Source organism: Protopterus annectens, chromosome 3.part1, assembly GCF_019279795.1.
Source record: "Protopterus annectens isolate FY-2018-M chromosome 3.part1, PAN1.0, whole genome shotgun sequence".
NCBI lineage: Eukaryota > Metazoa > Chordata > Ceratodontiformes > Protopteridae > Protopterus > Protopterus annectens.
In genome coordinates, this window is record NC_056732.1 from 1,700,406,501 (window position 1) to 1,700,420,437 (window position 13,937).

General features: G+C 40.9%; 1 protein-coding gene across 1 annotated transcript in view; it reads left to right on the forward strand.

Annotated features, from left to right (window-relative positions):
• Positions 1-13,937, forward strand: part of DGAT1 (diacylglycerol O-acyltransferase 1) — a gene marked incomplete in the record, with an annotated part of 1,335,127 nt that overhangs the window by 1,157,483 nt on the left and 163,707 nt on the right. The window contains 1 exon segment of the mRNA XM_044067713.1: positions 11,449-11,511. Within this exon segment, the coding sequence (XP_043923648.1) occupies positions 11,449-11,511 (63 nt within the window).

Sequence of the window (13,937 nt, forward strand, 5' to 3'; positions counted from 1 at the left end):
TCGCCGTGCGCCACTCCTTGGGTACGTATCCTGAGGTGAGGCTAAGATTAAACAGCTGTCCTAACTGTGGGTTTAATTCCTCGTTGAGTTCATGAAGCACTCAGCCGGGGACACCATCCGGTCCCATGGATGCTGTGTTTTTTGCCTTAGTGAGGGCAGTTCTCACCTGGGCGTTGGAGATGTTTGGGGAGCTACAATCCTCTGGAATAGATATCTCTCCTTTGGGGAGGGGGGAGAAGTTTGCACTGAACCTGTCAGCCAGTATGTTAGCAATGTGTGTAGGTTCAGTAATTTTCACATCATTTTGAACTAATTCTGAGCATATCTGGGAGTTTCCTCCTAGGTTTCTAACATAGCTAAAGAAGGCCTTATGATTGTCTTTAGAGTCCTTGGCGATTTTTCTCTCAAAATTTGCCTTGGATGATTTTATGAGAGCTCTTAGTTTTTACTTATAATGATCAAAGGTGTCTTACCTTTCAAGGATTTTGCTCTATCTTGTAGTAGCTTCCTCCTTTTGTTGTAGAGCTTGTTTATGGCTGGGGTCCACCAGACTGGACGCTTGCCTTTGGTACAGAGAGTCTTAGTTTTGTTTCGGATTGCCTGATCCATGCAGTCCTGTAGGTGCTGGTAGAAGGCATTTGTAAGTGATTCAGCTGTTTGAGTAATGTTTACCACTGGCTCAGGGGCCTTAAAGGAGACCACACTAGTTTTTAGAAGTGTGAAATCGGCTTTTGAGAAGTTTTTCACTGTGGTCTTTTTTGTTTCAGGTGGGGGCGGGATGAGGACTTCCAGCGAGATTAGTTTATGATCTGATCTCACCAGTTAGGGGTATACTTCCGGTGTTGAACATTTTGATCCCATGTTCGTGATGATGAGATCAAGTATGTTTTCTCCTCTTGTGGTGATGGTGACTAGTTGTTCCATGGCATTTGAGTTTATGAACTCCAGGAATCTTTGGATTAGAGTGTTCGGGCTTGAGTAGTGTTCCCAGTCTATATTAGGGTAGTTGAAGTCACCTAGTATGATGGTGTTTGGAGATACATTTATCCTCCAATGTTTTCAGGAAGGCCATGTGAGGTTCCTGAGTTTGAGAGGGTGGCCTGTAACATGCTACAAATTGCAGAGCATTCTTGCCTATGGTTAATTGCACCTGGATGGTCTCCGATGCATCGTGCGTTGCCACCAACCTTGAGGTGTGGGTGTCCTTTATGAATATGGACACCTCCCCTCCTTTCTTGGTGTTGTCCGGATTTTGGGGCGGAACGCATGATATGAGGTGAAACCTGTTAGTGCTGGGGTGCTCTCAGGAGCCTTGAACCAGGTTTCTGTCACAGCACAGACATCGATGTTCTCCATATTGAGAAGGGCCTCGAGTGCGTGCATCTTGAGATTGAGACTTCTGGCATTGAGCAGCATTACCCTTAGTTTTTTCCTTTTTGGTGTTCTAGGGTGGTAGGTTTAGAATTTGAGCCTTGCCTAAAAGGCACTATGGGGTGGCAAGAGCCTTTGCCAATATCCGGAAGCCCAGGGGTGACAGGTGCAAGCCGTCCCTTGCGAAGCAGCGTGGCTTGTCCAGCATGTCATCCCAGGCAGACAGACATTGGATCCCCTTTGAATGACACCAGAATTTAAGCCAATTATTAAAGCTGATCATCTTATCACTGTATTGTGGCATCATTCTAGGTGAAGGTAGGATACTGCTCAAGGTCAGGGTCATACCTGCCTGGGCTACATAATCAGAGAGCTCCTCGATGTCCCTTTTCATGTAGTCCAAGGAGGTACGTCTCAGGTCGTTGACACCAGCGTGAACAATGACTGAGTGGGACTTGTACCTGCTGTTGAGAGACCTGAGTGCTTGCGTTATGTGGCGGACTCTAGCACCTGACAGGCAGCTTACTGTGACCTTCTCCTTACTCAGTCTGGTGAGTGGGACGTCAGTGTGTCTGACTATGGAATCACCAATGACAAGTGTGTCTGGCATTTTGTTTGGCCTTAAGGGCTGTGACTGTTTGACACTCTGACTGTGTGGTCTATGTGTTGCATGTGTTGGGTCGTGAGGTGGTAGTTGTTTGGGTGTCTGCTTTGGTGGCCTCTGCTGTTTTGGTAAATTTTTGATCAGAGCCTCCGAGTATGTCTTTGTGTGAGTATGTGTATGATTTGAAGTTGTGATGGTACCATGTGTGACTGGGTATGTATTGTGTGTGGTTACCTTCTCCTCCTGTCTGGTCTTGCCAGTCCTATGTTGAGAGAGCTCAGCCTCCAGTTTGGCCGTATAGTTGCATCTCGCATGTATTTGTGTTTTGTGGGAGAAGGAGAGGATTGTCTGTGTACATGAGGCAATTGTAACATTGCCTCAATATTCCCAGGTTCACCAGTTGAGCTGGAGAGGACACTAGCAACTGATCCCTCGACATACTAGAAGTAGTAGATAAAGAGACTTTCAAAGGACTCCGGGGAAGTGGGTTTTAGGCTGGTGGGGTACTATCTATAATAAGAGTGCTTTATCAAGGTGCAAGTACTGTAGGAGTAAGTGCTAGGCTTTACAGATAGAGAATAGTCTACTTGGGAATCAAGTAGAGATGAACTTTTCAGTTATAGGATATGCTGGTTAGATCAGCAGTACAGCTCGAGGAAGGTAGTTCTAAGGGAAAATTTGAAGAGTGGAATTTAGATGGCCCGAATAGTTTAACCTTGTTTAACCGCCGCTGCTCTTGTGTGCAACAGTGGCAACTCCGCGCTAACGCGCGTGTACCATGTTTTATAGCAGGGGGCTGAAGGGAGCTAGGAATTGGCCCAAAACGACCAATGGACTTCTAGTTTCTGGCTGAAACTTAACCAAATCGGACAAAAAGGCCGCTCAGTGCTTCCCACTCCCACTGGTAAGCAAAGAAACTTCCCTCCTGCCTAATAAGGCAATGGATCAGTAACAGGAACTAAAAACAAAGCCCAGGGATCAGCAACTCTGAAACTGGACTACTCTAGTTCAGTAAGGTGGGAAAACAAGAGATTTTTTTGTTTTATTACAGAGATAAGGAAAAAAACAGACAGTAAATGCTATAAATCGGCTAGCGCACTTTAGTGTGTAGCCTACAGAAACAATTTGCAACAATTAGTAACTTAAAGTGCAATAAACAGTGTAAAATGCAGAAATCACTTAAAGTAGCAGTAAAACAGGCGAAATGCAGTCGCTAGCTTAATAACAGTGGGAAAGCCACAAAAAATACTTATATCTGGTAGAAAGTCACTCTTTTAGCTCTCTGCTGCTTGGATCACTCTGCAGGCCACCACGAGGATCTGTGCTGAGTTGGTACAAGCTGGAAAATGCGTGTTTAGCGTGTTTTATAGCAGGGGGCTGAAGGGAGCTAGGAATTGGCCCAAAGCGACCAATGGACTACTAGTTTCTGGCTGAAACTTCACCAATTCGGACAGAAAGGCTGCTCAGTGCTTCCCACTCCCACTGGTAAGCAAAGAAACTTCCCTCCTTCCTAATAAGGCAATGGATCAGTAACAGGAACTAAAAACAAAGCCCAGGGATCAGCAACTCTGAAACTGGACTACTCTAGTTCAGTAAGGTGGGAAAACAAGAGATTTTTTTTGTTTGTTTTTACAGAGGCAAGGAAAAAAACAGACAGTAAATGCTATAAATGCTTTTAAGCGGCTAGCACACTTGAGTGTGTTAGCCTACAGGTAAAATTAAGCAACGAATAACTTTTTAAGAGTGCAAAACAGTTAATCAACACAAAAACAGTTTAAATAGAATGCAGAGCTGTATAAACAGGCTAAGATGCAGTCGCTAAGCAGTAAATATTCAAAAAGCCAGAAAAAATACTTAAATCAGTTATAGCAAATACAGTTATAACAAATGCTCTGAAATATACTGTATGTTTCCAATATGTTTGAGAAGGACAGTCAGAACACAAGAAGGTTCAGGCGAAAAAGAAAAAAAAAGTTTTGTTTTACTTTTTGAAAAGGGAAAAAGGAGGAACAGAAGGCCTTATCAAATGTTCTCTCTGTATTAAGAAGAATGAGCTAATGACACTAGACTGGGAGGTGTGTCACAGTAGGGGCGGGCAACTGCAAAGCCACCAAGTATAAGAGCAAAATAGCCTAAGAAAGCACTACAGAGTCAAATGAAAGTTTTTAAACAGATAAGGATTTGTGAAGATTCTGAATAGACAAAGTGCTTTATATATATTAAATTATAAAAACAGTAATCTGTAAAAATAATCAAAAGATACTTATATTTTGTAGCTCAGTTGCGGTCAAACAACTTCTCCAGCCTGCACTGTGTGCAAAGACAGAGACCCTACCAAAGTTAGGGCAAGACCAGAACAACAACTTTTTTTTTACAAGAACACAAAAGAACCAGCCCCCACCAGCCAGTGTTTTAGATCCATTTGCTGTCACAGCCTAAGCGGTGGATCTTTCACATTTTTATCCATCATGAGGATTCCGAAAATGGATGCTATAATGGGCTTATCCAGTCATAGAAAATTACAAGCATCAACCTCTATTATACCTTTTAAAAGTATTTCCTTCAAAGCAAAATCTGTCTTGGAGTAGGCAGTATTAATTTCATTTTTTGAGACTCTAGTGCAAGTTTCTTCATCACAAAGTATTTCCTGCATTTTACCTGTATATAATATGTTGTCCATCATCACTATTCCTCCCCCTTTATGTGGCCTTATAACCCTAATGTTGTTGTTCCTACCCAATTCCAGGGATTGTCTTTCCTCTCGGGGAATGTTTGGACCTATTAGCACCACCTTGAAGCATTTCCCATAACTCCCTTTCTACCACCAATTCATAATGTTTCACCTGAGGGTGTGTGTGTGTGTGTGTGTGGGGGGTTATGTACTTTTTGTCTTAAAGTTCTAATTTTTAGTGTTCTCTTCCACTTCTCTTGAAAATTTTTCAAGATTTTTCTTTCTAATGAACAGCTTGAGATCTGCCAACAATTTACTGTTATTACGGCCAAATTAAACTGAAATGGGTCTTATTAATCTCTATATTACTATAATTGAAAATATTGTAATTCTATGAAAACCTAGTTCTTCTGTGGAATCTGATCTTTCTTGTAGCTTACTACAAGCCATTGTCTGTCTTATCTTTATCTCCACATTCTGTCTTGTACCTGCCCTCTTCCCATGCTGTAGTTGCAGTAAGTCACTGGTCTGCTTTTTATCATTTCTGACCTTCTTAGGGATGGAATTTTAAAGGGTCATTCACATCAGTTATCTAGATTTTCTCTCCTCATAATTGCCCTGCTTTTCATGTCTCCTTAATGGTATACAGTATTCTCCTCTATAATATTCACCTATTCTACTATGCTTATTCTTTTCTGGGTTAGCTATATCTTGTACTTGCTTTTGAACATGTCGGTAATAGTTTCCATTAAATTGTTTAGAATTGGGATAACTCCTATTTTCTCTGTATTCTATCCCTTTCCAGTTTTTTACTTTTCCTTCTCACTAGAAACGTACGCTTCTTGTCTATTTTTTAACTAGATCATTTTTAGCTCGAGAAGGAAAGATGGTAGAATGGGAAGACAACAAGAGTTTATTTGGACTGTGGGTTGAAGATTGCCTTCCCTGCCAAGAATTGATATCCGAGTGTAGGCAAAGAGGGGAAATGATGGGGGTCCTGAACAAAAGACTAGCACTGGTAGAGTTTTTTGCTGGAGTCTAGGACAGAAGCTGCTATTAAAGAAGGAATAATTAGTACAGCATATAAAATATTGCATGATAACCTCTGGGAAGAGAGAGTGAATAATCAATTCACAAAGAAACACTTGGAGGATGTATGTATGTATGTCTTCCAAATATGCAATAAAATCTAGAAAATTTAGGTTTTGCTTGGAAATGTTTACATAGATATTTTTATACCCCAAGTAGACTCCAGAGAATTTTTCCTCAGGTAACTGGGAACATATCTGGGTGTGTGGTGAGTTGATGGACTGTAAGGATTCCCTGCATGATGCACTATCGGAGATGCTTGGTGGGCAGATTGGTGTGACAAATGAGATTATTTTTCTGAGCTATATTACAGAATCAGAATTGCCTAGACATGGTAAGCCCTTACTGTTAACTATGTTGGCTGCCAAAAAAAACAATTACTGGAAAATGGAAATCAAAATCTAAACTAGCTATACTAGAAGTAATGAATGTAGCGAAAGAGATAAAACAACTGGAATTGAGATCTTTAGAAAAGGGTGGGAGCAAACTACATAGGAAAAAATGAGAATTGGGGGAACAAATACATACAGGGGAAGAATGAGGTTTAAAAGTACGCAGGACTTAAAGGAACTATGTAATGTTGGACTGAAAATGATTGGGTTAAGTGATGTATAATGTTTGCAACTGGGAGTGTCAGTATGGTTTGTGATGTAAAATGCTTGCAATTGGGAATGTCGGTATAGTTTGTTTTCATCTATGTAAATGTAGGATTGCTTGTGTCGTAAGTTATGGTTTAAAAAATATGTTTTTTTCTTTAAAAAAGGGGGAGGGGCAGGGGAAAAAAAAACGGGTTGGATCATGCTTATTAAACCTCATGGACGACTTTGAGAATGTCATTGAAGCCCCAGATGAAGGAAAAACAGTACATACAGCCTTCCGTGACTTAGGCAAGGCTTTTGACACAATCAGTCACTCAGGCATCATTGAGAAACTCACCCAGCTGGGAATTAACCCAGATGTCACTAGATGGGTAGCCAACTTGCTCACCAACCGAGTGCATACAAAGTTAGGGATTTCCCCCTCTTACCAAAAGACCACTTACCAGTGGTGTAACACAAGGATCTGCGCTGGGCCCCCTGTTTGGAATCTATTTCTCTGAAGTCCAGATGAAAATAGATGGCCTGTGGCTTACCATGTTCGCCAATAACTGCTAACTGGGTGCAATCACCTAGTCCACCAGTGATGCTGACATACTACAAAAAGGGCTTACACAGACACATGATTGGTGCCAAAGCCACGGACTTAAACTAAATGCAAAAAAAATTGCGTTATCCCTTTCGGCAAAGAGGAAGTCCCTGCAAATTACAATATTAGCAGTACCCCTAAGCTCAAACCCTATGGTGAGAGATTTGGGAACACAAGTTCAAAGCAACCCTAGCTTCAGTTACCATGTAACCACAGTGGTAAGAAGGCCTTCTACGTTGCACATCTCATAAGTAAGGGCATCATATCAAGAGCTAAGGATGTTATAACCCCCCTGTACTCAGTCATCAGGCCAATTTTAGAGTACAATGCCCCCTTCTATATGTACCTCACCTGACACCTCCAGCAGCTGGAGAGACCTCTGAGGTTTCTCACCCAGAAAATTCAGTGCCTTCAACACACTACCTACATGGACAGACTGAAGGACCTGTTACTATACTTCATCCACTCTAGGGATCTTAATGTAGCCTACGACATTAATAGGATATGTTGGAGGGACAGACATGTCTTCCAGAGATTACCGCTACTCTGGAACAAACTCCCAGTTCACATAAAACAGATCTCAATGACCCTATTTAAGTGCAACGTAGACAACTGTATGTGAGACCATAAATTTGCCCCGGGGGTGTCACTTATGTCCCTCTTGGAGAAGGGCAGTCTGTGCTGATCATAGACTTGTACTGCAGATATAGACCATACAACTTGGTCAGTAAGGGAACAAGGGTGTAACGTGGCTAGGCTTATAAAGGCCCCTAGGGCCCAGTAGCCTAGTAACCTACTATGAGCTATAGAGTATTTATGAAGTGGTGTTTGACAATTTGAATTGCTGGTAGAGACCTGATTTTAATCAGAAGGGAGTCCCATACCTTTAACCCCAAATGGAGAATGGTTTGGCAAAGCATTCTGTAGAGTAGCATCAATGAATTGACATCTGACAACGGGAGACAGGCTACTAACAAAAGCATTAATTTTGAGAAGGGAAGCAACACTGAGACATTTCAACAGGAAAAAGTGATGCTCCTCCTTAAGAGTGAAATCTGCAAGCTATCCTAAAAACTATAGACTAAGTTGCATTATGACACTGTATAAAACTGTATAGTGGAGTTGATTGAGACAGAGTTTATAGTCATTTGGAAGAAAACTCGATCATAACAGTCGAACAAAAGGGTAACAGAAGAAAGTCGTATGGAGCAAAAGATCATTTATTGTTAGTCATAATGCAGAATTGTAAAACGGGGAAAAATTTAAGTATGGTATGGATAGATTACATAGATTACAAAAAAAGTGTTTGACAGCATCCCACATTAAGAAATAAAGGAATGCTTACAGATGTACAAGATACATCCTACATTGTCTGAGTATATTACATTGACAGTGAAACAGTGGCAATCCACTTTGCAGCTAAGCCATGGTAAACCACAAATCATTATCCCATGGATAAAAATTCAAAGGGGGATTTTCCAGGGTGAGGGTCTGTCACCGCTGCCCTTTTGTCTTGCCCTTAACCCATTACGCTATCTACTTAACAAATTAGGTCATGGTTACAGATTGGTTCCCAGACAACATCAACGTTCTTCCTTTTGTGGATGATTTAAAACTGTATAGTTCATCAGATGAGGAGCTGAAAGCACACAAGTGGTCAAAACTTTGTCAGATGTTACAGAAATGTCATTTGGTCTTGGTAAATGTGTAGAATAAACCTCTAAAGCATGAAAGCTGCAGCACCAAGAAAATAACTGTCTGTGACAGAAATGTGATATAAAGGAACTTTTGCAGGAGGGAGTGTATAAATATTTGGGAATTGATGAAGGATCGACAATAGAACATGAACAAATGCTAACAAAACTTAGGAATATTTTAGAAGACTAAAATTAGTACTGAAAACAGCCCTTACATTTAGGAACAAAGTCCAAATTATAAACAAATTTGTTCTTCTTCCAACTTAGTTTTGTGCGATTGACTGGTCCCCAAAGGTTGTGGATCATTTGGACAGGAAAACAAGAAAAATGCTTCAAGCTTATCAAATGGTTTATAAAAATCAGTGTACACCAAGATATATTCCCCCTTGTGAGGGAGGGATGGTCCTCCTTGAAACTGATTAAATGCACAGATCCGCAATCACAGCACTACATACATACATATCTGCTGACCTGATAAGATCCAAACATAGTAAAAATTTTAAAATATGAGGAAAACAAGTCCAAGATGACTTCTCTGCGTAGTGTAACTGAAGCTTATTGTTGTCAAGTGGGAATGGAAATCAAACCATAAGTAGACAAAAATGAGGCAGCAACTGAATGACTAAAAAACAAAAGAAAGAATATAACGTAAAGGATCAGATGAGAAGGCAAGAAATGTGGAAAAGGCATAATTATAGTTGCAAGTACAGAAATCTCTTGGAACAACCTCATATCGATCAGGATCTGACACAGGAATGATTAAGGAGAGATTAAACCAAAAGACGATAAGTTAATACTGGCACCCGAGGATAGTGGACTTGTGTACAGATTGGTTTACAAAGTCCATTGAACATGTCTGATAGACAAATGCAGGTTTTGTAAAACAGAATTGAAAACAGTTGCACATGTTGTTTCTGGGTGTGATGCACTTAATAGCATAGGGCCTGTATACTGAAAAGCATAATAAATGTGGCCAGACTGTTGCACTGGGGATTATACAAACATTGCAATATGGAAGTAGCTGAGAAGCACTGGAAAAATGAGCCACAAAGCACTGTAGAGAATGATGTTTATATCACTTGGGATTACCTGTTACCAACAGTTCAAAAAATAGATGTGAGAAAACTAGATATGTAGTATTCCATGAAAAGAGGACAAAAGTAGCACTGATTATCAAAATTGCTACACCCTATGATTACAGTATCTTACATAGAGAGACTCAGTCATAAAATACCAGGATTTAGAGGCAGAAACAAGAGAAGTGTGAAAGGATACCCAGACCATTCCAACAGTAGTAGAAGTAATGGTTCAGATAAAGAATTTACAATTTTATTTAGATACGCTAATGACACATGTAACTCCACATGAATTGCAGGAGTGCATTCTGGGCACATTGCAGGTGGTGGCTAACATCACAAAGATGAAACAATACATTCATGAATTTTAATCATACTTTGACTTAGTATTAGAAACCTAAAAGACTCAGAGAAATTAAAAAGAGATACTGCTTAAGTTGCAGAGCTTCATAGAGTAAAGCAAAGTCTCATGTTACCTCCTTGTGTAGTGGGTAAAAGGTTTACTTTAATGAAGGTTGTGTAGTGGTGGTTATGATAGATGACTGAGCTGTAAAAACAGTTTGTTCAATAAGAATGCAAGTCTGTTACAGTTGATGGGAGGCTACAATCACTAATGGAAATTCATATTCTGAGATTGAAATGAGCATGTCTTTTGTTACAGAAGATTTGTTCTGGCTATTAACAAATGCATAAATTGTCCAGGAGACCTTAGTTTTGCAGAAATAGGTTTTATATGGGGAAAAAGGTGAGTAATTCAATCCAGAAACCAAAATATTTCACTGCTGCAGTATGTAAAGGTTACTGGCTAAGCTTTAGGGCCCCTGTGAAAGGCCTTTGGCTGTTCCAAGAATCCTAGTTTTGATCTTTACATTCAGTTTAGCCCTTGAAACTGAACCAAGAGTAAACCTTGTGATAGTTTCCTAGTGTGGAAGTAATGTTGGGTGAAGAATCAAAGAACATATACACATGTCAGCATAAACTTGCGAGGGTGGGTGTAAGAAAGTGTCTTCCTGAAGGCAATAATGAACACTAAAAAGCAAAGGACCTAGACTAGAGCCTTGAATGATGCCTTGGTTTGACCCACTGTTATAGCTCTGCATCCATTTAAGTGAGATGCTTGAAAATCTGCACGGTGTTCACTACTGTAGGAGTTTGAGGTGTTGCACTAAATCACTAAATCTGTGAGATTGCCATTGTTTGGAGGGATATCATTTGTGAGGCAGAGGGTAGCAAGTAAATGTACTGTGTTCCTTCCATTACCTGTGCTGCTAATAGTTCTGATGTCTGAATGAGCCAAGTTTTTGTTTGTTGAGGTGATACCTTTTCCCACTCTGAAAAGACTTTGAAAGAATGTTGAATAATGAATTTAAAGAGAAAAGCAGTGAATGTCCATGCTTGGTGAGAGATGTGGTATGTATCCATTCCACAGGTCAGGAAGTGTGCTACTGAAAAATGACAAGTTGATGTGCTGGTGGGATACAGTAGTAAAGGTGTTGCTGATTACAAAGAACTTTGTTGTGAGGTCATTTGAACCAACTTCACCAAAGTTAGGCAACTCTCCTAGCCAAGTGTGCCCTGTCTGAATTAATAGGGACTTGAAATTTGGAAGCTTAAATGACATTGCATTCTGAAGTTGAAGAAATTTGTTTTTCAAACTATCCTGATGTGAATTTTATGTAAAAATGTTATAAAACAGCATAACATGATATTACTAAGATTTGTGTGCTTACACGTTTTTCTTTTCTTTTTTCTCAGTACCTGGTTAGTGTTCCACTGAAAATGTTCCGTCTGTGGGCATTTATGGGAATGATGGCACAGGTAAGCATAAGATATGTTCATCTCGACTAGTGGCACAGCCTATTTCCTGTTATTGTGCAGAGATAACACATTAGTGATGTCTTGACTGAAATCACTGTTGCGGTATTCCATATAAATGGGTTATCACTGCTGACATCAGGCCAGGGTACCAAAGCTTAACTTTCCCTAGGTCGTATGTTCAACATGTGACAGCATGCAAGTGTGGGGGTATATAGGCAGATGTATGAGTGTAGATCCTCAGAGTATCTCACTGTCAGGCTGAACACATTTGTCGGACCAATCTTCATTTGTACCGTAGCTTCATTAAAGACAGATAAGTCCCCACTGGGAAATATTTCTTTACTTACTGTTTTTGTTGACCTGTATCTGTATTAGATGTCCACTAGGAGGGGTAAGTGCAAGTGCAGCAGGCAAATCCCATACAAAGATGTGCATACCCAGTGTGTTTTCTGCCTAGGTGCAGAACACTACTGCATGGCCTTTTCCATCTGCCAGTTCTTTGTTCTAAAGACTTTGCAATCCTATTTGGCTTTACTTAACACTTCTGTGGAGACCCAAAGTTTGAAGCATTTGGCTCACTCCAAGATCCACTTCACCAGCCATACCTCCAGTCCTTAAGAAAAAAACTCAAAAGGCCCAGGCTGGATACTCTTGTCTACCTTTTCTGTTTCTGATGCACCCGCTGAGGTTCCAGAACCCACAGAACATCCTACTCCTGTTTCCCTCTACCAAGATCCCAACAGATGTCAGTATGGTGTTGAAGGGCCTTACGACTGAGTAATTTGCTCCCATAGACAAAAGTGAACCATGAATCATAATCTCAGAACGCCTAAAAGGCATCTCTCAGATTCTAGTTAGGGAAGAGATCCCTGGTAAGTTAATAGAGGTACATCAGGGGTCCGAACCTCCCCACTTAGTACAAGCAGATATAACCCCAAAAAAGAAGTGACAAAAAAAACTAAGCATGCCTGTTCTCCCCCATCTAGGGTGAAGGCATAGAAGGATTTTTCTCAAGGCCATTATGACTCTGAAACCTCTGTTTTCTGCTAGTTCTGTTCCTCTCGCATCCCATAAAATTACTGTAGATTCATCTTGTGAAGAGGAAGAAGCCTCTGACTCTGAACATTCTTTAGCCTACTCCTGTCAAATACACTCCCCTGGCTATATCCCTTCTGATGACGATGACTCCATTTCCCCTGACTCTGCTGTTGAAGAAGCTTTACTTGGAGAGACAATTATAAACGCACAATGAAAGACTGCAGGCAGATTCTTTTAACCTCTGTGCCTAGATATCAGAGGAATTACCCAGCCAAGCACACATTTTTTGTTGGACAGAATTCCGGAACTGTTCAAAAAATGAGAAAGCTCCCAGAAAAAAATTCTCGGTGAAACCACAGAAGGATCTCACATATGGAAAACTTCCCTTCAGAGAAAAATCTCTGTGACTGTTTACAAGACAGCATTCCCCCAAGGTCTCTGTCCTACATTACCTTCTCCAAAAGACTTGGTCAGTTCCAAGCTGAGAAAGATCACCACAAACCGCCAGGTGCTCTCCATTATGAAAAAGCTTATACTGTGGCTTGGAAAAACTTCCCCCTCTGAATGGAAACCCCCCCCCACAACTAAGTGCATCTTCTTCCCATTCTTCATGAATTACTGGCACAAGGCAGTATAGAACCAGTGCCCATAAAATTTATAGGAAGGGGGTTTTTACTTTCAAACACCTTAAAAGTGCCAGCCTTCAAAATGATTTCTCAGCACTTACTAGTGCCATTCATACTTCCTCAGGCACACCTAGTATCCCTGGTTATAAAGGATACCTACCTCCATATACCAGTTCACCGCTCCTACAGGAGATTCCTCTGGTTCTGTACTGGCTAATCTCACTTTCAGTCTACTGCTTTGGCATTTGGGCTTTCCTCAGACACTGGAGTTTTCACAAAGTGTCTAGCGTAAGTGATAGCATTATGCTAAAATCAGGGAATGCAGATTTATCCCTACTTAGATCTGCTGATCCAGGCTACCTCACCCCAAATCCTGCTACAACATCTCCAGTTCATGGTTAACTCACCCTCCATCCCACCCAAGACCTAGTGTTTCTAAGCTGCAGACTGGATGCCAGAGAGATGCAGGGGAAAATTCAGTTTTACATGAAAACAGTCCGTTTCCAACACTTATCTTCTAGGCAAAGTGATCCCCTCATACCTTGTCTCAGGAAGGAGCTGTTTTGATGGGTGATTAAGGTGAAACTCAACCTAGAACTCTCCTTCCCCCCACCAGTTCAAGTTCATGAATTGCACACACATTCCTCAAATGAGGCCTAGGGGTCTTAGACAGGCACCTATAGAGTTCAGGGCAGATGGCAGTCAGAATTCCAAAGGGAACACATCATCCTGAAAAACACAAGGGCCCACATTCAAGCTGTT